Genomic DNA, 23,101 nt, shown 5'->3' with positions numbered 1-23,101 from the left:
GTGTCTGTCTGTGTTACTGTGCTACTCTCTGTGTTACTGTGCTACTCTGAGCGGTCTGTGTTACTGTGCTACTCTGAGCGGTCTGTGTTACTGTGCTACTCTGAGCGGTCTGTGTTACTGTGCTACTCTGATGCGGGTTGTAGCTACAAATGTATAAGCGGTTGTCGCTTCATCTCTTAGAGGCTTGAAGTACTTAGAACCTATACTCATGTCATTCATACTTTTAATTGATGCTTGTTTTGCTTTTCAAGTGCTTTGAGATGTGTTACTTGTATGTGCTGTGTACTGCAATTCAGCTTTTAGCTGCCAAGTACGGCCTACATGTAAAATGTAATAAACTACTACTACTAATACCACGATTTGTGGAAATTCACTCTCTGATGAGATAAGTGAAATTGAAAGTCATGTCCTTATATGACCCTTTGAATGTGAGCATTTCGGGACCACTTCAAAGCATTTGCCTAAAAATGTGTCTTTACAAAGTAATTACGTAGGCAGAGACAGTTTAACTACAGTGTAAATACATATTATTCCATAATATTTAAAGGTAGACTCAGCGCTACGACATTGGCACGAGCAGCACCACAGAAGTTGAGCTGAGAACGATGCAAGACGTTGCTCTCACACAGTCACACATATGATCTACACATGTGTACAGGTGCGCTTCATGCTGCTACAACGTAGTAGCTACAGAACCAAAACAGCGGATAAGTTTAGCCTCACACTTCAACATTGTTGAGGAAATCAGCCCGATATTGTGTATACATCTTGCATCGCTGAGTCTACCTCCTCTACAGGATCGGTGTCCCCGCCACGGGACAGGTTAAGCTAACATAGGCTAATGTGATTAGCGTGAGGTTGTAAGTAACAAAACAAAATCCCAGCACATAGACATATCTGATATGGGCAGAAAGCTTCAATTCTTGTTAATCTAACTGCACTGTGCAATTTACAGTAGCTATTACAGTGAAATAATACAATGCTATTGTTTGAGGAGAGTGCACAATTATGAACTTGAAAATATATTTAAAAAACTATTAGGCACATTTGGGCAGTCTTGATACAACATTTTGAACAGATATGCAATGCTTCATTGGATCAGTCTAACACTTTGCACACACACACTACTGCCATCTAGTGGCCAAAATCTAAATTGCTCCTGGGCTGGTATAATACATTATGGCCTTTCTCTTGCATTTCAATGATTACAGTACAAATAAATAAATAAATGTGCAGTTTTGTCACACAACACAATGCCAATGATATCTCAAGTTTTGAGGGAGCGTGCAATTGGCATGCTGACTGCAGGAATGTCCACCATAACTGTTGCTAGAGAATTTAATGTTACTTTCTCTACCATAAGCCGCCTCCAAGGTCGTTTTAGAGAATTTGGCAGTATGTCCAACCGGCCTCACAACTGCAGACCACATGTAACTATGCTACCCGGACAGCTGATGAAACTGAGGAGTATTTCTGTCTAATAAAGCCCTTTTGTGGTGAAAAACTCATTCTGATTGGCTGGATCTGTCTCCCCAGTGGGTGGGCCTATGCCCTCCCAGGCTCACCCATGGCAGCACCCCTGTCCAATCATGTGAAATCCATAGATTAGGGCCTAATCTTGACTGATTTCCTTATATGAACTGTAACTCACTAAAATTGTTGAAATTGTTGCATGTTACGCTTATATTTTTGTTCAGTATAAATATATATATATATGTATTTATTTATATATACCTATAGTACCGCTCAAAAGTTTGGACACACCTACTCATTCAACTGTTTTTGTGCACTTTTTCTTGGGTCAAGAAACACGAAAAATGGACAATTAGACCGGTGGAAATCTGTCCTTTGTACTAATGGACCGCAGAGTGAAGCAGCCAACAAGTGCTCAGCTTATGTGGGAACTCCTTCAAGTCTGTTGGAAAAGCATCCCCATGAAGCTGTTTGAGAGAATGCTAAGAGTGTGCAAAACAACAAAACGAACGTGAAGCTATGATAAACCGAGTGCTGACATGCACCTACACAATAACCCACAAAAACAAAATGGAAATGGCAACCTAAATAGGATCCCCAATCAGAGACAACGATAAACAGCTGCCTCTGATTGGGAACCAATTCAGGCCACCATAGACCTACATTTACCTAGACATACCAAAACCTCATAGATGTACAAAAACCCTAGACAAGACAAAAACACACATACTACCCTCGTCACACCCTGACCAAACCAAAATAATAAAGAAAAGAGTACAAATAAAGATAACTACAAAGATAACTAAGGTCAGGGCGTGACAGCTGTCATCAAGGCAAAGGGTGGCTACTTCAAAGAATCTGAAATAAAAAATATATTTTGACACTTTTTGGTTACTACATGATTCCATGTGTTATTTCATAGTTTTGATGTATTCACTATTATTCTACAATGTAGAAAATAGTAAAAAATAAAGAAAAACACTTGAATGAGTAGGCGTGTCCAAACTTTTGACTGGTACTGTACATAAGCACACATGTACTATAAAGTATGTGTTTCCTTCTGAGTCAAAATTTAGGCCGGGATTCCATCCAACACAGATTAGTGAGCTGCGCACAACAGTATACTTTAAAAGGCAATCATGTTAGCTGAAGACTCACAATCAAGTCAATCGCAGTGCACAGGTCATTCATCTGTTTTTTTCATCCTTACTCTCATCATTACTGCTACTTTATATCAAATGACAACCTATTTCCTTTAAAGGTCTCCAAATACAAAAAGCCAACAAAGAGACACAAGTGTAGTATAAAACAGCACTCTCATGTGGTTGAATAAATGTTGTTTGTATTCATGCCAGCTGGGATAGCTCCACAGACATGCAGCCATTAGTATTCTCCACTAGAAAATGTCTCACAAAAGACGAGTGGCGGGCAAGAGGACAGCTGCACACTGTGTTTCACTTTATATCAGTTCTCTTACAAAAGTCCATGTGGGAAGATTACAGGACAAGAGGCTCTGGCACACTTTATTTGATTTTTTTATGGAAAAGGAAGCCGAAAACCACTAGGAATCCCTTAAACAGGACTTGACCACATGAAGAGGACGCTAATCAGGGATGTCTGAAACTATATAATTGTTATATGAGTGTCCATAAACACAGGTTTGTATCCATCCTAATGGCGACAGACTGATGACGGGGAATAAAATGGAGGTCATGCCTGGTTATCTTTCAGGAAGAACGTCCTTGGACTTGAAGTTGTTGTGCCGCCAGCTTTTCTGCTCTTTTTAATTAAGAAAACAGTGAATAGAACTCAAGCATCACCCAGAGACACCACCAAGAGCAATTCCATATCCAGAAAAAGCTGCCTGTGCAATATCCTCAAGTACATGATACACACAGTATAAAATAGGGCTCTTTCAACCGGTTCTTAACTTTTACCAGATCTATTTTGTATATTCTCCTACATACCTTTCACATTTCCACAAACTTCAAAGTGTTCCTTTCAAATGGTACCAATAATATGCATATCATTGCTTCAGGGCCTGAGTTACAGAAAGTTAGATTTGGTTATGTGATTTTAGGCGAAAATTGAAAATAAGGGGGCGGATCCTTAACTTCTTCGAGGTAGGGGGCGCTCTTTTAATTTTTGGATAAAAAACGTTCCCATTTTAAACAAGATATTTTGTCACGAAAAGATGCTCGACTATGCATGTAATTGACAGCTTTGGAAAGAAAAAACTCTGATGTTTCCAAAACTGCAAAGATATTATCTGTGAGTGCCCCAGAACTAATGCTACAGGCGAAACCAAGATGAAATTTCATACAGGAAATGGTCCAGATTTTGAATGCCCTGTGTTCCAATGTCTCCTTATATGGCTGTGAATGTGCCAGGAATGAGCCTGCACTTTCTGTCGTTTCCCCAAGGTGTCTGCAGCATTGTGACGTATTTGTAGGCATATCATTGGAAGATTGACCATAAGAGACTACATTTACCAGGTGTCCGCCCGGTGTCCTCCGTTGAAATTATTGCGTAATCTCCAGGTCCATGCACGTTCCATTTTCTTCAGAAGAGAAACCAAACTGCCACGAATGATTTATCGTCGATAAATATGTGAAAAACACCTTGAGGAATGATTCTAAACAACGTTTGCCATGTTTCTGTCGATATTATGGAGTTAATTTGGAAAAAAGTTCGTGTTGTAATGACTTAATTTTCGTTTTTTTTCTTAAGACATGATGAACAAAACGGAGCGATTTGTCCTACACAAATAATCTTTTTGGAAAAACTGAACATTTGCTATCTAACTGAGAGTCTCCTCATTGAAAACATCTGAAGTTCTTCAAAGGTAAATGATTTTATTTGAATGCTTTTCTTGTTTTTGTGAAAATGTTGCATGCTGAATGCTAAGGTTAAATGCTATGCTAGGCTATCAATACTCTTACACAAATGCTTGTTTAGCTATGGTTCAAAAGCACATTTTGGAAATCTGAGATGACAGTGTTGTTAACAAAAGGCTAAGCTGGACAGCTAATATATTTATTTCATTTCATTTGCGATTTTCATGAATAGTTAACGTTGCGTTATGGTAATGAGCTTGAGGCTATAAATAGGATCCCGGATACGGGATTGCTCGTCACAACAGGTTAAGAGGTTTTAAAGCGTAAATCATAGTCCATAGACACTTTGAGACCATTGTCCCCGGGGGACGCACAGCCCCAACGCACACCTTCCCAAACTTCACAACCAACGCGGCTCCCATGTACAAGTTATTTTTTTCATCTGAACGTGTTGACAGTTAGAGAAATTGCTTGAGCCGCGCTGAGAATTTGACAAGTATGAATGCCAACGGTACAATGTTCTAGAACACTGCTGCGCAAAGGCTGTGCAAAGGCATACAAGGTTTGGACTATGTTACCCGTTTTATGCAGACACAAAAAGACAGGTAGAATGCAAGCAAAACGTTGTTGAGAAGTAACTGTGGGGGAATAGGTTATCACAACCCATACTGCACTTTATTGTGATATCAAACACTACTGTACTGTGTTGTGATGCACTGTGCACTATAGTCACCAACCCTGAGCCAAGGGGGCTGTGTTTTTTATTATTTTTTTCACCTTTATTTAAAAACCTCTTGTAACTACCCATCCCGGATCCGGGAGCGTAATCATCAACTGACACTAATTAGCATAAAGCAACGGACATAAATATTAATAGAAAATATTCATATTCATGAAATCACAAGTGAAATATATTGAAACACAGCTTAGCCTTTTGTTAATCACTTGTTAAGCATTTGTGTACGTTTATCAATAGCCTAGCATTGCATTATGCCTAGCTAGCAGCAGGCAACCTGGTCACGAAAATCAGAAAAGCAATCAAATTAAATCGTTTACCTTTGATGAGCTTCGGATGTTTTCACTCACAAGACTCCCAGTTAGATAGCAAATGTTCCTTTTTTCCAAAAATATAATTTTTGTAGCCGAAATAACTCTGTTAGTTCTTCACGTTTGGCTGAGAATTCAACCGGAAATTGCGGTCACGACAACGCCGAAAAATATTCCAAATTAGCTCCATAATATCGACAGAAACATGGCAAACATTGTTTATAATCAATCCTCAAGGTGTTATTCAAATATCTATTCGATAATATATCAACCGGGACAGATGGCTTCTTATTAGGAAAGAGAGAAACAATGGCCGCATTTGTCCCTTACGCACAAAACACTCTGAGAGACTCCAGCTGACCACTGACGCAATGTTGACGTTCAGGCTCATTTTTCAAAATAAATGCCTGAAACTATGTATTGTGACAATAGACACATTAGGGAAGCCATAGAAAAAGGAATCTGGTTGATATCTCATTCACTGCTCAATAGAGACGCATAGGAACGCAGAGGTTTCTAAAGAGTCACTTCCTGATTGGATTTTTCTCAGGCTTTCGCCTGCAATATCAGTTCTGTTATACTCACAGACAATATTTTTACAGTTTTGGAAACTAGAGTGTTTTCTATCCTAAGCTGTCAATTATATGCATATTCTAGCATCTTGTCCTGACAAAATAGCCCATTTACTTTGGGAACGTTATTTTTCCAAAAATGAAAATAGTGCCCCCTAGATTCAAGAGGATATTATTAACCAGGTAGGCTAGTTGAGAACAAGTTCTCATTTGCAACTGCGACCTGGCCAAGATAAAGCGTAGCAATTCGACACATTCAACAACACAGAGTTACACATGGAATAAACAAAACATACAGTCAATAATACAATAGAACAAAAGAAAACAAAAAGTCTATATACAGTGAGTGCAAATGAGGTAAGTTAAGGAAATAAATAGGCCATGGTGGTGAAGTAATTACAATATAGCAATTAAACACTGGACTGGTAGATCGGCAGAAGATGAATGTGCAGGTAGAGATACTGAGGTGCAAAGGAGCAAAATAAATAAATAAATACCAGTATGGGGATGAGGTAGGTAGATAGATGGGCTGTTTACAGATGGGCGATGTACAGGTGCAGTGATCTGTAAGCTGCTCTGACAGCTGGTGCTTAAAGCTAGTGAGGGGGATGTGAGTCTCCAGCTTCAGAGATTTTTGCAATTCGTTCCAATCATGGGCAGCAGAGAACTGGAAGGAAAGACGACCAGAGGAGGAATTGGCTTTGGGGGTGACCAGTGAGATATACCTGCTGGAGTGCGTGCTATGAGTGGGTGCTGCTATGGTGACCAGTGAGCTGAGATAAGGCGGGGCATTATCTAGCAGAGACTTGTAGATAACCTGTAGCCAGTGGGTTTGGCGACGAGTATGAAGCGAGGGCCAACCAACAAGAGCGTACAGGTCGCAATCGTGGGTAGTGTCTGGGGCTTTGGTGACAAAACGGATGGCACTGTGATAGACTGCATCCAGTTTGTTCAGTAGAGTGTTGGAGGCTATTTTATAGATGACATCACCGAAGTCGAGAATTGGTAGGATGGTCAGTTTTACGAGGGTATGTTTGGCAGCATGAGTGAAGGATGCTTTGTTGCGATATAGGAAGCAGATTCTAGATTTAATTTTGGATTGGAGATGCTTAATGTGAGTTTGGAAGGAGAGTTTACAGTCTAACCAGACACCCAGGTATTTGTAGTTGTCCACGTATTCTAAGTCAGAGCCGTCCAGAGTAGTGATGCTGGATGGGCGAGCAGGTGCGGGCAGTGATTGATTGAAAAGCATGCATTTAGTTTTACTTGCGTTTAAGAGCAGTTGGAGGCCACGGAAGGAGAGTTGTATGGCATTGAAGCTCATCTGGAGCTTAGTTAACACAGTGTCCAAGGAGGGGCCAGAAGTATACAGAATGGTGTCGTCTGCGTAGAAGTGTATCAGAGAATCACCAGCAGCAAGAGCAACATCATTGATGTATACAGAAAAGAGAGTAAACCAGGCGAGTGTGTGTGTGCAGCTTTTTGTTCCAGCCCACCACAAACACTTCTGTTCCAATCAATTAGTTGAATCAAATTAGTTCATTCTGGTGCCTTTAGTGCAGAGCTGAACCAAAAGCCTGCACACCCTATATCTCTCCTGGATCCTGGGTTGGTTGACTACGGGTGTACTGCCGCAGTACATGTCTCATACAAGAGGCATACCAAGGTCAAATCACATAAACAGCTACAAGATTGCACTGATAGAGATGGAAGCTTCGCTTCTAGTCCTTAGGAAACTGCACTATTTCGTTTTGTAAATGTATTATTTCTTACATTGTTAGTTCAGAAAACCTTAAGTGTTAGTACATACAGCCGGAAAGAACTATTGGATATCAGAGAGACGTCGACTTACCAGCACAACCAGCCCTACGACCAGGAATACGACTTTCCCAAAATGGAGACTTTGTCTGCACCTCCCAGGGCATTTGCACTGATTCCAGAGGCCGACCCAAAACAACGCTGTCGGAGGAGAGGGTACCGGAGCGGTCTTCTAGTGAGGCTTCGTACGTGCGCACTCCACCCACCGCTTCAGAGTATATTACTTGCTAATATCCAGTCCCTACAGTAGTTAACAAAATGTATGAAATCAGGGCAAGAGTTGCTTTCCAAAGAGATATGGGATTGTAACATACTCTGTTTCACAAAAACATGGCTAGCTGGGGACATGCTGTCGGAGTCCGTACAGCTAGAGGGTTTTTCAGTGCATCGCACTGACAGGAATAAACATCTCTCCGGTAACAAGAAGGGCGGTGGTGTACGTTTCATGATTAACCTCTTGAGCTTATGGCTGAATACTGCCCCCGTTGGAGGAAGTGCGTGCCCATAGTAAACTGAAAATATTTTTTTCCAAAATTGCTAATATATGCATATAATAATAATTATTGAATAGAAAACACTCTAAAGTTTCTAAAACCGTTTAAATTATGTCTGTATGTAAAGCAGAACTCTCAGGGCAGCCTTTCTCCCAAACTCTCTCTTGTCAAGAGAAAAGTTGGGTCAACTTTGACGTCATCGCCCCCACCCTTCCCAGGCAGCTACCGATCTGGGAACAGTATGTATTTGTTCAGCGCGATGTCTGCTTTCAATTGGCATGTTCATTGTTTGAATTTCGCGCTCCCTCATCCTTTGGTGGGCGAAAATGCCCGGTTCACTCTCACATACATGCACTCTATTGCGCGCGGCCGATTTGGGGAACGTTCTTTTCCAATAGACACCAGTTGAAGCCGGTTCGTTTGTTCGCGATGATCATTGTTTTACATGATAAAAACATAATTTTGCTCGATTCTGCACTTAGTTTGACCAGTTTAGTCGACATATAATATGTAATTTTGAAGATTTGATGCGCAAGAGTGCGGGACCAGAAGGAGCAGAAGTTATTTTGGGTGCATTTCAGCTGAAGCTGTTAGCATATGCTAATACAAAGACGCACAACTTGAAACCAAACGATGTATTGGGTAAGTATGACTCCTTCTACGTCTTCTGATCGAAGAACATCAAAGGTAAGGGAATATTTATGTGGTTATTTTGGGTTTCTGTGGACTCCAAACGTAGAGGAGACACTGCTAATATCTGAGCGCCGACTCATAGCATAGACTAGTGAACGAATTCTGTAACGTTAAAAATAAATGTAACACAGCGGTTGTATTAAGAAGAAGTGTATCTTTGTAACTATATGTAGAACATGTATATTTAGTCATGTTTATTGCTTGTTATCTGATGTTATCTGTCGGAGCTATCATAATTTCTCCGGACATTTTGAGTAGCATTTTTTGAAATGTCGTCATTGTAAACAGAGATTTATGGATATTAATGGCATATTATTGAAAAAAAAAAAAAAAATGTACTGTGTAACATGTAATATTACTGTCATCTGATGAAGATTTTCAAAAGGTTAGTGAATTATTTATTTTTTAATCCTACTTTTAAATTTTATATTTTCTGGGACAAAATGGCCGCCGCTTGCCTTTTGTTTCGGTGGTGGTCTAATATAAATGTGTGCTATGTTTTCGCCGTAAAACATTTTAGAAATCTGACTTGCTGGGTAGATGAACAAGGTGTTTATCTTTCATTTGAGCTATTGGACTTGTGTAGGTGTGGAGGTTAAATATTTCTAAGAATATTTTTTCGCATTTTGCGTTATGCTAATGAGCTTGAGCCGTAGTCACGATCCCGGATCCGGGATGGGTAGCATCAAGAGGTTTTAACAACTCATGGTGTAATTGTAACAAAATACAAGAGCTCAGGTCATTTTGTTCACCTGACAAAGAATTCCTCACAATCAAAAGCAGACCATATTATCTCCCAAGAGAACTCTCCTCGGTTATCATCACAGCCATGTATATCCCCCCGCAGCGGATACCAAGACGGCCAACAAGGAACTTCACTGGACTTTATGCAAACTGGAAACCATATATCCTGAGGCTGCATTTATTGTAGCTGGAGATTTTAACAAAGCTAATTTGAGAACAAGGCTACCTAAATTCTATAAGCATATCATTTGCAGTACACAAGCGAGTAACACGCTCGACCATTGCTACTCCAACTTCCGCCATGCATACAAGGCCCTCCACCGCCCTCCCTTTGGCAAATCCGACCATGACTCCATCTTGTTGCTCCCCTCCTATAGGCAGAAACTAAAACAGGAAGCACCCGTGCTTAGGCCTATCCAATGCTGGTCTGACCAATCGGATTCCATGCTTCAAGATTGCTTCAATCACATGGACTGGGATATGTTCCGGGTAGCCTCAGACAATAGCATTGACGTATACGCTGACTCGATGAGCGAGTTTATAAGGAAGAGTATAGGAGATCTTGTACCTACTGTGGCTATAAAAACCTTCCCTAACCAGAAACCGTGGATTGATGGCAGCATTCGCGCAAAACTGAAAGCAAGTACCACCGCATTTAATCATGGCAAGGCGACTGGAAACATGACCTGAACATGAACATGAATACAAACAGATTAGTTATTCCCTCCATAAGGCAATTAAACAAGCAAACCATCAGTATAGAGACAAAGTGGAGTCGCAATTCAATGTCTCAAACATGAGACGTATGTTGCAGGGTCTACACACTTCTGTCATCATGAAGTGCTTTGAGATACTAGTCAAGGATCATATCACCTCCAACCTACCTGTCACACCCAGCTGCTTACCGCGCCAATAGGTCCACAGATGATGCAATCGCCATCACACTGCACACTGCCTTATCCCATCAGGACAAGAGGAATACCTATGTAAGAATGCTGCTCATCAACTACAGCTCAGCATTCAACACCATAGTACCCTCCAATCTCATTATTAAGCTTGAGACCCTGGATCTCGACCCTGCCCTGTGCAACTGGGCCCTGGACTTCCTGACGGGACGCCCCCAGGTGGTGAAGGTAGGAAACATGACCACCGCTACGCTGATCCTCAACACTGGGGCCCCACAAGGGTGCGTTCTCAGCCCCCTTCTGTACTCCCTGTTCCCCCATGACTGCGAGGCCATTCACGCCTCCAACTCAATCATCAAGTTTGCAGATGCAACTACAGTGGTAGGCTTGAGTACCAACAACAACAAGGCAGCCTACAGGGGGAGGTGAGGGCCCTAGGAGTGTGGTGTCAGGAAAATAACCTCTCACTTAATGTCAGCAAAACAAAAGAGATGATCGTGTACTTCAGGAAACAGCAAAGGGTGCACCCCCCTATCCACTTCGACGAGACAGCAGTGAAAAAGGTGAAACGTTTTAAGTTCCTCGGTGTACACACCACCGACAAACTGAAATGGACCACGCACATAGACAGTGTGGTGAAGAAGGCGCAACAGCGCCTCTTCAATCTCAGGAGGCTGATAAAATGTGTCTTGTCACCCTCACTAACTTTTTTTGTGTGTCTTGTAACCCTCACTAACTTGACACCCTCACTAACTTGACACCCTCACTAACTTGACACCCCCACTAACTTGTCACCCTCACTAACTTTTACAGGTGCACAATTGAGAGCATCCTGTCGGGCTGTATCACCCCCTGGTATGGCAACTGACCTCCCACAATGGCAGGGCTCTCCAGAGGATGGTGAGTTCTGCACAACGCATCACCGGGGGCAAACTACCTGCCCTCCAGGATGCCTACAACACCCGATGTCACAGGAAGGCAAAAAAGACCATCAAGGCCACTGCCTGTTCACCCCGCTTCTATCCAGAAGGCGAGGTCAGTACAGGTACATCAAAGCTGGGACAGAGAGATTGAAAAACAGCTTCTATCTCAAGGCCATCATATTGTTAAACAGCTATCATTAGCACAGAGAGGCTGCTGCCTACCTACAGACTTGATATCATTGGCCACTTTAATAAATGGTACACTAGTCACTTTAATAATGTAATGGGTGCGGGTTGGTGGCAGGGAAGTCAGGCGCAGGAGAATCGAACTTGGTGTAAACAGAGTTGTTTAATCAGTGCTTCACAAAACTCCAAAACCATAATGACAAAATAATAAAAAAGTGGGTATAAAACCCGTCGCGCATCAACACATAATACACAAACATACAATCAAACAATCTCCGACAAGGACATGAGGGGAAACAGAGGGTTAAATACACAACATGTAATTGATGGGATTGGAACCAGGTGTGAAGGAAGACGAGACAAAACCAATGGAAAATGAAAAATGGATCAGTGATGGCTAGAAGATAAGTGACGTCGACCACCGAACACCGCCCAAACAAGGAGAGGGACCGACATCGGCTGAAGTCATGACAAATAATGCCACTTTAAGAATGTTTACATTCTCGCATCACTCATCTCATAAGTATATACTGTATACTGTATCCTTCACTATCTATTCTTTACTATCTATTGCATCTTAGCCGCTCTGTTACTGCTCATCCATATATACATATATATTCTTATCCCATTCCTTTACTCGATTGTGTGTATTAGGTTTTGTTGTGAAATTGTTAAATATTACCTGTTAGATAGTGCTGCACTGTCGGATCTAGAAGCACAAGCATTTCGCTACACTCACAATAACATCTGCTAACCATGTGTATGTGACCAATACAATTTGATTTGATTTGAAGCTATGTAGCTCTTGCACCCATTTTAGTGAGGTTGTGTTTTCTGTCACTTAATTTCAAGGTTGGGGGATGCTTTAATGGAGTGTTTAGTTTAGATCAAATCTTGCTTTCCCTCCTTACCTCCTGCTCTCCATCACTTCTGTCAGGACACCTCTCACTTCTCTGCTTATGCTCCCACTCCTCCATCTCCCCCTCTACTCTCCACCCGCCCAGCCTATATGTTGTGTCCATTACTGAAGTGAACTAAATGAGCCCACAGTCCCAGAGGCTGCGTGGTGAAAGCCAGAGAAACAGAGTGCACTCAGAGCAGCCCGGCTCTCGCCTCCTGCAGGGTGGGATGAAAGACAAGAAGGTGCATGATGTCCTGGTTTCCCTGGATGAGGAGACAGTGTCACGGGGGAAGCAGAAGATGTTAGCAGTCTCTGCACGGCCCAGCGAGGCACAACATCCGCATTTTGTTTTATAGAAAACTACAAAAGGAACGGTTCTGGCACAGACACACAAGAGAAGGTTGGCAGCTTGTTTTTAATTCTCTCAGCTCATTGTTTCTTCATCGCTGGTCTGTCCTCCGTAACCCTAGTTCATTCATCGAACTTCCCCTTTTTCAATGAATACCGGAGGCTCATTCAAGTTCCTTTATTAAGTACTACCTCTGACTCTTCCCCGCAGCCTTGTCTGTTAAAGGGATAGTTCATGTAAATTACAATGCAATTTGGGTGAACTATCTCTTTAACAACCATGTAGAACCCAGTTACTTTCTGTTTAGTAATTTAACCTGCTTCCACATATTCATAAATCACTCATGTCCCGTTACCACAAAAAAGCCCCTTAGGGAAGAATACTCTTCAACTCCCCAGTGTCTGTTTTCTCTATCACACATCCCAAGAGTTTGCTCACCTTACCTCTACAGTCATTTATGGCTGCATTGTAAGTTGAGAAATGTGTGTGTGCTGTAACTTGAACTTTCACGTAAGTCAAGTATTAATGTCAATGGGAGATTGATGTCATTGACGTGGAAATCTCTAGTAAGGATTATTACATATTATTTGGGCTGGAGATTCAATAGATTATAAATCCGAATGGATTTATCTATTTATCCATCCATCCTTCCTTTTCATGTAGCTAATAAAAAGTGTGTGAATCACACAACCACCCCCACTATTGCAATTTCAGATTCTTGGTTGAAAATTATTTTTGTTGTGGTTCTTCTACCTCTTTTTCTCCCCAATTTCGTAATATCCAATTGCTACAGTCTTGACCCATCGCTATAACTCCCATACGGACTCGGGAGAGGCGACGGTCGAGAGCCATGTGTCCTCCGAAACATGACCCTGCCAAGCCACAATGCCTCTTGAAACACTGCGATGCAGTGCCATAACAGCTGCTCCACTTGGGAGTGAAAATTACATTTGATTGAACCCAAGAGTTTATCAGAAAGTGTCTTCAAATAAACTGAAATAGCATCAAAAAAATGGAAATGGAATTTTAGCCAACCCCCTGATTTGACTTAATTGAAATTGAATTGACCCCAACTCTTGTGTCAACATAGTTGTACTACCTACCAGTGGTTGACAAACTCTTCAAAAGTTCAAATTCGCAACCAATGGTGGCAATAACATTTGTTTGTCAAGACTGAATCTTCAGACGTAGCTTGGGGGGTGGATGTTCTACACTAATGTGGGCTCTGGACAACAACCTTTGTGACCACAAAGCACACAAGCCAAGGATAATAACAAGTAATATACTCCCACTCTGTCACCAGCCATTTTAAATCACGTCTGGAAAATTAGGTTGGTTAAAATTAGCCCTGAAGTTGAATATTGATAATAGTTTGGTAGTTATGAGCTAGAATCCTATTGGTGCCACTAGATTAAAGTGCCAAAGCAGTACCGCGGGGGTCAGATCATATATGTGCAATGATCTTCTTCAGATGGGTTGTAATTGAGAGGAGAAGAATACCCATCATAAACTCTCCTCAGAAAATAGTTAATGGAATAGACAACAGTTCAATGGAATAGACAACAGGTGGAAATTATAGGCAATTAGCAAGACACCCCCAATAAAGGAGTGGTTCTGCAGGTGGTGACCACAGACCACTTCTCAGTTCCTATGCTTCCTGGCTGATGTTTTGGTCACTTTTGAATGCTGGTGGTGCTTTCACTCTAGTGGTAGCATGAGACAGAGTCTACAACCCACACAAGTGGCTCAGGTAGTGCCGCTCATCCAGGATGGCACATCAATGCGAGCTGTGGCAAGAAGGTTTGCTGTGTCTGTCAGCGAAGTGTCCAGAGCATGGAGGCGCTACCAGGAGACAGGCCAGTACATCAGGAGACGTGGAGGAGGCCGTAGGAGGGCAACAACCCAGCAGCAGGACCGCTACCTCTGACTTTGTGCAAGGAGGAGCAGGAGGAGCACTGCCAGAGCCCTGCAAAATGACCTCCAGCAGGCCACAAATGTGCATGTGTCTGCTCAAACGGTCAGAAACAGACTCCATGAGGGTGGTATGAGGGCCCGACATCCACAGGTGGAGGTTGTGCTTACAGCCCAACACCATGCAGGGCATTTGGCATTTGCCAGAGAACACCAAGATTGGCAAATTCGCCACTGGCGCCCTGTGCTCTTCTCAGATGAAAGTAGGTTCGCACTGAGCACATGTGACAGTCTGGAGACACCGTGGAGAACGTTCTGCTGCCTGCAACATCCTCCAGCATGACCGGTTTGGCGGTGGGTCAGTCATGGTGTGGGGTGGCATTTCTTTGGGGGGCCGCACAGCCCTCCATGTGCTCGCCAGAGGTAGCCTGACTGCCATTAGGTACTGAGATGAGATCCTCAGACCCCTTGTGAGACCATATGCTGTTGCGGTTGGCCCTGGGTTCCTCCTAATGCAAGACAATGCTAGACCTCATGTGGCTGGAGTGTGTCAGCAGTTCCTGCAAGAGGAAGGCATTGATGCTATGGACTGGCCCGCCCGTTCCCCAGACTTGAATCCAATTGAGCACATCTGGGACATCATGTCTCGCTCCATCCACCAACAGACTGTCCAGGAGTTGGCGGATGCTTTAGTCCAGGTCTGGGAGGAGATCCCTCAGGAGACCATCCGCCACCTCATCAGGAGCATGCCCAGGCGTTGTAGGGAGGTCATGCAGGCACGTGGAGGCCACACATACTACTGAGACTCATTTTGACTTGTTTTAAGGACATTACATCAAAGTTGGATCAGCCTGTAGTGTGGTTTTCCACTTTAATTTTGAGTGTGACTCCAAATCCAGACCTCCATGGGTTGATAAATTTGATTTCCATTGATAATTTTTGTGTGATTTTGTTATCAGCACATTCAACTATGTAAAGAAAAAAGTATTTAATAAGAATATTTCCTTCATTCAGATCTAGGATGTGTTATTTTAGTGTTCCCTTTATTTTTTTGAGCAGTATATATTTACAGCAGCCATGAAGGTTTTAAATTATATCACTGAAGCCATTGACAAAAAACAGCACGGTGTCTCAATTTGTATTGATCTCTCTAAGGCTTTTGATACAGTTGATCATGCTATACTAAGGCAGAGATTGTCGAGTGTAGGTCTTTCGGAGCATGCAGTTGCATGGTTTGCTAACCATCTGTCTGATAGAACTCAGTGCACTCAATTTGACGGTCTTATGTCTGTTAAATTGCCTGTCTTGAATGGTATGCCCCAAGGTTCTGTACTTGGTCCTCTCTTACTCACTATTTATATAAATGATTTAGACAAAAATGTCCAAAATGCACAACTTCATTTTTATGCTGATTATACTGTTATTTACTGTTGTGCCTCGTCTCTTACAGAAACTTTCCAGAACATGCAAACTGCTTTTTATACTGTTCAACATACCTTGTGTCAATTGAAGCTTATCCTCAATACTGACAAAACTAAACAAATGGTGTTTTCTAATGCAAGAAATAGTCCTCTGAACCTCTCACCTATTACTACCTGTCAGGGCAAGGAGATTGAGGTTGTAATCTTATATAAATTTCTTGGAATTTTCATTGATGACGGCCTCTCTTTTAAATTGCATATTCAACAACTTACAAAAAAATTGAAGCTGAAATTGGGATTTTATTTTAGGAATAAGGCCTGTTTTTCTTTGAAGCCAGAAGGAGGCTAGTATCAGTTACATTTATGCCTTTACTAGACTATGGGGATATTTTATATATGAATGCTTCCGCTCAGTGTTTGAGATCAATTGACACTCTTTACCATGGCACTTTGAGATTTATTTTAAACTGCAAAACCCTTACGCACCACTGTCACTCATAGGCTCAGTCACTGGTATACTTTTATTTACAAAGCCATTTTGGGTTTACTACCTTTTTATTAGTGCATTTTTATTGTTCAGAAATGTGGTGGGTACTCTCTTCGTTCGCTGGAGTTTATCCTGCAAACTGTTCCAAATGTCCGAACTGAATTTGGTAAAAGGGCTTTTATGTACTCTGCGCCATCGTCTTGGAACACCTTACAAAATACTTTTAAACTGGAAGAACTTGTCCCGATTGGTGTTTTTAAACCACTAATGAAGGATTTTGAGGCTGATTCCCTGACCTGTCAATGTTTTTAATTTGCTGTTTTATACTCTTGTGAATTCAATGGTTTTTACTAGATTACTTGTAGTTTCTCATGTTGTCTGTCTGTAATTCTTTTGTAATGACTTGGTGCTGCCTATATTGGCCAGGGCGCTCTTGAAAACGAGATTTTAAGCTCAATGAGCTCTTCCTGGTTAAATAAAGGTTAAATAAATAAATATATTTACTATATTTGCTACTTTGTTTTCAATTAAAATTGTCAAAATGAAACAAAAATAGCTTCTTAGCAAAGAGCTATTTCTCAAGCAAGAATTTTCATAGGACTGTCTGGGAGTGGTCTGTGTGGGGAGGGGAAAACTGAAAACTAAATGTTATTGGCAGAGAGGTTTGGAACTCTCTTATTGGTCTATTGATGATGTCACCAGGCAGGCCAAAACTCCATCCCACCAAAACAGGCTGAAAAATCAAGCAGTCAAACAGTTCAAACAGCTCTTACACAAAAAGGGATTTGTCCTAATTTCCACAATTCCAAAGTATTATTCCAACTTCATAGTGTGGAAATAAATAGACAAGAGAGGGAGTGTAAGAGAGAAAGAAAGACTAAAGACAGTGAGAGAGATGCTATATATGACCCTGTCTAAACTGAGAGTTACTAGGAAGGGTACTGTAGTAGTGGAGAAGAGAAAAAAGAAAGTGGCGAAGGAAAGTATGGAGTTGAATTATGTATAAGTTTCTACATTAGAAAAAGGGTGAAGACGTCTACTGTACGTTTCTTAATGTCATTAAAGAGCTTTGCAAGCTGTTCCACAAACCATATCAGAACTCTCAAATGTCCACATAAAAAACCCTCGTTCATCAGCAGCATTTAGTAGGCGACACCTTCGGCACATAGTTGGTTCAAACTTTAAGCTCCAAAGCAAAGTTTAAAACGTATTAGCCAAAAGACACTGCATTAAGATTATGTCATGAAAATGTATGTTACTGGGTTTATCCTCAATCTGATGCAAAGACGTTAAAATTACGCTGCCAAATGTCACAGTAGAATAAAGAAATGTGAAAGGTATTGTTCTTAACATATACTTTTGTCCTGACAGTGCGCAGGTGAGCTTCAAAGAAATACGACCCTAAATGATCTAATCCTGTTTGTAGCCCTATTATAGCCCATGTAAATAAGAGTAGGCTAAATTCAGGACCACCGGGGGAGGAACGCAATGCGAGGAAAGAAAGAAAAGCTCCATGTCACATATAAATGCAAGTTATGGGTAAATACAATAAATATACTCTGACATGGTCAACTATAACTTTCTGCCCTCATTTAAGCGGCATCGGTCCAAAGCTGTTAGGCTAAATTAAATAAAACGTCACCTACCGCATTCTTTTGACAAACATTTCGATTAATGGTTGTGAAGTACTGGACTTTATAATATTTTTGGTTGAAGTGAAGTGAATTATTTTCGGTATCGTCTCCCTCTTGGTGCAGTGCGCGCGGGATATTGCGACGTTCGATAAGGGACGGTCCTCAATAATGCAGGGAGCTCTATGCAGGTATGGGACGCGTGCGTCCGACCGGCTGCAAAGAACAGGGAGAAAAGAGGGAGTTTGAGACAGTGAGGGCAAATATAAAATCTTGAACTGCCCACTTTTTCATGCAACTAAGAGGATGGAGGAGAATGTGTCCGTCAAAAAGGGATGGGGTATAAAGTGGGATGGAATGACAGCCTACAGAGCAATACAGTTGAACTGCTTGAGCAACGTCTCAACGTAGCGTTATTCGTCATAAAACTGATGGTGAATATGACATTTAATGGAAACGACACAAGGGTTCTATTGCAGTAAAAGGGCGAGAGAAGAGAAATGCCGTGCGTAGAGAGGAGACAAATGGGGATAGTGCGTCAGTCAGTGCAGCAAGCGGGCAAGTTGCTGATGCTGCAGGCACGCGCTGAGAGAGAGTATCCGCTAGATTAGCTGGAAGCAGGCAAGAAAACGATGTGAAGATGGGCTGCAGTCTACGAAAAAAGTATATTGAATATAACGTATGCCTGCATAACCATGAATAATGCATTTACAATAGGCTTATAATGCACTTACAATAGTTTAATATTGGTCAATGAACATAATGCAAATTATTTAGAAATTCTATATGTTATGTTAAATTAGGATATTATTTAGATCAAAATGAGTACATGCAATGTTTATGTCCATAAAGGTTGACAAAGACCTTTGAACTTCAAAGTTCCTTTTCTGCTAATCATTTCTAAAAGTGCATCATTGACAACATTGTCTTCTTAACCCCAAAGAGCAGTATGCAAAGCAAGCACAGTGTGGCATCCCATCCTAAGGGTTAAACTGTGAATTTTGGGAAACAGAGTAGAGTTGAGTGGTTGGTACACAGTACATACAGTGCCTTCAGAAAGTAGTCACACCCCTTGACTTTTTCCACACCTGGATTGTACAATATTTGCACAATATTCTTTTTAAGTTTCAAGCTGTCAAGTTGGTTGTTGATCATTGCTAGACAGCCATTTTCAAGTCTTGCCACTCAGGAACATTCAATGTTGTCTAGTAAGCAACTCCAGTGTATATTTGGCCTTGTGTTTTAGGGTATTGTTCTTCTGAAAGGAGAATTTGTGTTCCAGTTTCTGTTGGAAAACAGACTGAACCAGATTTTCCTCTAGGATTTTGCCTGTGTTTAGCTCTATTCCTTTTCTTTCACATCATAAATAACTCCTTAGTCCTTGCTCATGACAAGCACACCCATAACATGATGCAGCCACCACCATGCTTTAAACTATGAAGAGTGATGTGTTGTGTTGGAGTTTCCCCAAACATTGCACTATGTATTCAGAAGATAAATTTCTTTCTTCTTTGCAGCTTACTTTAGTGCCTTATTGCAAACAATATGCATGTTTTGGAATATATTTGTATTCTGTACAGGCTTCCTTCTTTTCACTTCTGTACAGAAAACAAACATTGCAAAACGTAAAGCTGCAAAAAAAATATTTATGATTAGGTTAGTATTGTGGAGTAATTACAATGTTGTTGATCCACCTCCGTTTTCTCCTATCACAGCCATTAAACTCTAACTTTTTTAAAGCCACCATTGGCCTCATGTTGAAACCTGAGCAGTTTCCTTCATCTCTGGCAACTGAGTTAGGAAGGACTCCTGTATCTTTGTAATGACTGGGTGTATTGATACACCATCCAAAGTGTAATTAATAACTTCACCATGCTCAAAGGAATATTTAATGCCTGCTTTTAATTTGTTTTACCTATCTACCAATAGGTGCCATTCTTTGCGAGGCATTGGAAAACCTCAAAAGGTCTTTGTGGTTTAAATTCACTGTTCGACCTTACAGATGTGTGAGGTACAGAGATGAAGTAGTCATTCAAAAATCATGTTAAGCATTATTATTGCACACAGAGTGAGTCCATGCAACTTTATTATGTGACTTGTGAAGCAAATTTTTACTCCTGAATATATGTAAGCTTGTCATAACAAATTATTTGATTTATTAGGCTCCCCATTAGCTGACGCCAATGGCAACAGCTAGTCTTTCTGAGGTCCGACAAATAACGAAAAAGACATTAGACAAAATACTTTACAATTGACATACATTAACATGTAGTCTGTGTGTGCATCTATCAGTTACACATACATGTCAGTACATACACACAACAAGTAGTTCACATGGGGGAAAGGCGTTGCTTTATTTGTTTTTTGAAACCAGGTTTGCTGTTTACTTGCACTATATAAGATGGGAGTTCCATGCCCTCATGGCTCTGTATAATACTGTACGTTTCCTTACATTTTTCTGAACCTGTGGACTGTGAAAAGACCCCTGGTGGCATGTCTGGTGGGGTAAGTGTGTGTGTTAGTGCTGTTTATACATTGACAATGCAAACTATTTTGAATTTCCAACATGTTTCTTATATAAAGAAGAAGTGACACAGTCAGTTTTTCCTCAACTCTTAGCCAAGAGAGACTGACATGCATAGTATTAATATTAGCCCTCTGATTACAATGACAAATACTTATTGACTAAAGACATTTCAGCTTTTCATTTGTAATTCATTTGTAAAAATGTCCAAAAACATACCGGTAATTCCATTTTGACATTATGGGGTATTGGGTTTAGGCCAGTGACAACAAATCTCAATTTAATCCATTTTATATTCAGGCTGTAACACAACATTTGGAAAAAGTCAAGGGGTGTGAATACTTTTTGAAGGCACTGTATTTTAAGCAGCACCATCTTCTCCAGTTGTGTGAATCACAATTCTCTAAGCTTATTTAATTGGTCAAATAGATACAGTGGGGAAAACAAGTATTTGATACACTGCCTATTTTTCAGGTTTTCCTACTTACAAAGCATGTAGAGGTCTGTATTCTTTTTAATCATAGGTACACTTCAACTGTGACAGACGGAATCTAAAACAAAAATCCAGAAAATCCACATTGTATGATTTTTAAGTCATTCATTTGCATTTTATTGCATGACATAAGTATTTGATACATCAGAAAAGCAGAACTTAATATTTGGTACAGAAACCATTGTTTGCAATTACAGTGATCATACGTTTCCTGTAGTTCTTGACCAGGTTTGCACACACTGCAGCAGGGGTTTTGGCACACTCCTCCATACAGACCTTCTCCAGATCCTTCAGGTTTCGGGGCTGTCGCTGGGCAATAAGGACTTTCAGCTCCCTCCAAAGATTTTCTATTGGGTTCAGGTCTGGAGACTGGCTAGGCCACTCCAGGACCTTGAGATGCTTCTTACAGAGCCACTCTTTAGTTGCCCTGGCTGTGAGTTTCAGGTCCTTGTCATGCTGGAAGACCCAGCCACAACCCATCTTCAATGCTCTTACTGAGGGAAGGAGGTTGTTGGCCAAGATCTCGCGATACATGGCACCATGGATCCTCCCCTCAATACGGTGCAGTCGTCCTGTCCCCTTTGCAGAAAAGCATCCCCAAAGAATGATGTTTCCACCTCCATGCTTCACGGTTGGGATGGTGTTCTTGGGTTTGTACTCATCCTTCTTCTTCCTCCAAACACAGCAAGTGGAGTTTAGACCAAAAATATCTATTTTTGTCTTATCAGACCACATGACCTTCTCCCATTCCTCCTCTGGATCATCCAGATGGTCATTGGCAAACTTCAGACGGGCCTGGACATGCACTGACGGCGTAGTGTATTACTAATGGTTTTCTTTGAGACTGTGGTCCCAGCTCTCTTCAGGTCATTGACCATTCTTACTGGTTGGTAGGTGATCAAATACTTATGTCATGCAATAAAATGCAAATTATTTACTTAAAAATCATACAATGTGATTTTCTGGATTTTTGTTTTAGATTCCATCTCTCACAGCTGAAGTGTACCTATGATAACAATTACAGACCTCTACATGCTTTGTAAGTAGGAAAACCTGCAAAATCGGCAGTGTATCAAATACTTGTTCTCCCCACTGTATACGGAAGAGAAAACCAGCACATACATGCTGCATATGGGCATTGAGTTGGAGTTCAACACACCTGGTGGTAGTGTGCCATGGTGGCACCTGTGTTGTTGGGCGGGCAGTGAGTGAATGGTGCTTTGTAGATGTCCTCCTCTGCCTTGGCAGAAGTGGCGGGGCCCAGAGGAATTTAACACTGATGAGACATTGCCAGGACTGTCTAGGCGGAGAACTGCAAAGCAGGAAGGGCTAGGTCATGTTCATTAGGCATCAAATAGAAGAAAACGGACTGAAATAGGGAGGGAATACCTGGACTTGTCCAATAAGAAATATACATTTTATTTTTCCATTGCAAAAACATTTTAGGCTGTTTTGCTGGCTATGTATGGGATTACTTTTAAAAGCCCAGAAAAAGGTGCAATTTCTGTGGTGAAAATCTCACCGGACTCACAGAACTCAATCTTAACAACATTCCAAACCTTTAAGGCTGTTTTGTCCAGGGTTTGAGGGCCTACAAACCATGAATCTTGAGAGCAACAATCTCCAGACCTTGAGTAAGACTTTCAAGGAGGGTTTGCAAAAACTAGACATTGGATTTGACTGGAAATAATC

The 23,101-nt window shown here is 41.3% G+C and overlaps 1 protein-coding gene across 1 annotated transcript in view; it reads right to left on the bottom strand.

Moving 5' to 3' along the window:
- Positions 1–18,618, bottom strand: part of LOC112229338 (brevican core protein-like) — a 38,918-nt gene extending 20,300 nt beyond the window's left edge. The window contains exon 1 of the mRNA XM_042310295.1: positions 18,408–18,618. Coding sequence (XP_042166229.1) covers positions 18,408–18,427 — 20 coding nt within the window. The 5' untranslated portion in view covers positions 18,428–18,618. The remainder of the gene's footprint in view (positions 1–18,407) is intronic.
- Positions 18,619–23,101: the final 4,483 nt, after the last annotated feature.

Source organism: Oncorhynchus tshawytscha, linkage group LG31 (genome assembly GCF_018296145.1).
Source record: "Oncorhynchus tshawytscha isolate Ot180627B linkage group LG31, Otsh_v2.0, whole genome shotgun sequence".
Lineage (NCBI taxonomy): Eukaryota > Metazoa > Chordata > Actinopteri > Salmoniformes > Salmonidae > Oncorhynchus > Oncorhynchus tshawytscha.
The sequence above is the reverse complement of the archived record's forward strand: the minus strand, read 5'-3'. Positions and strand labels throughout refer to the sequence as shown.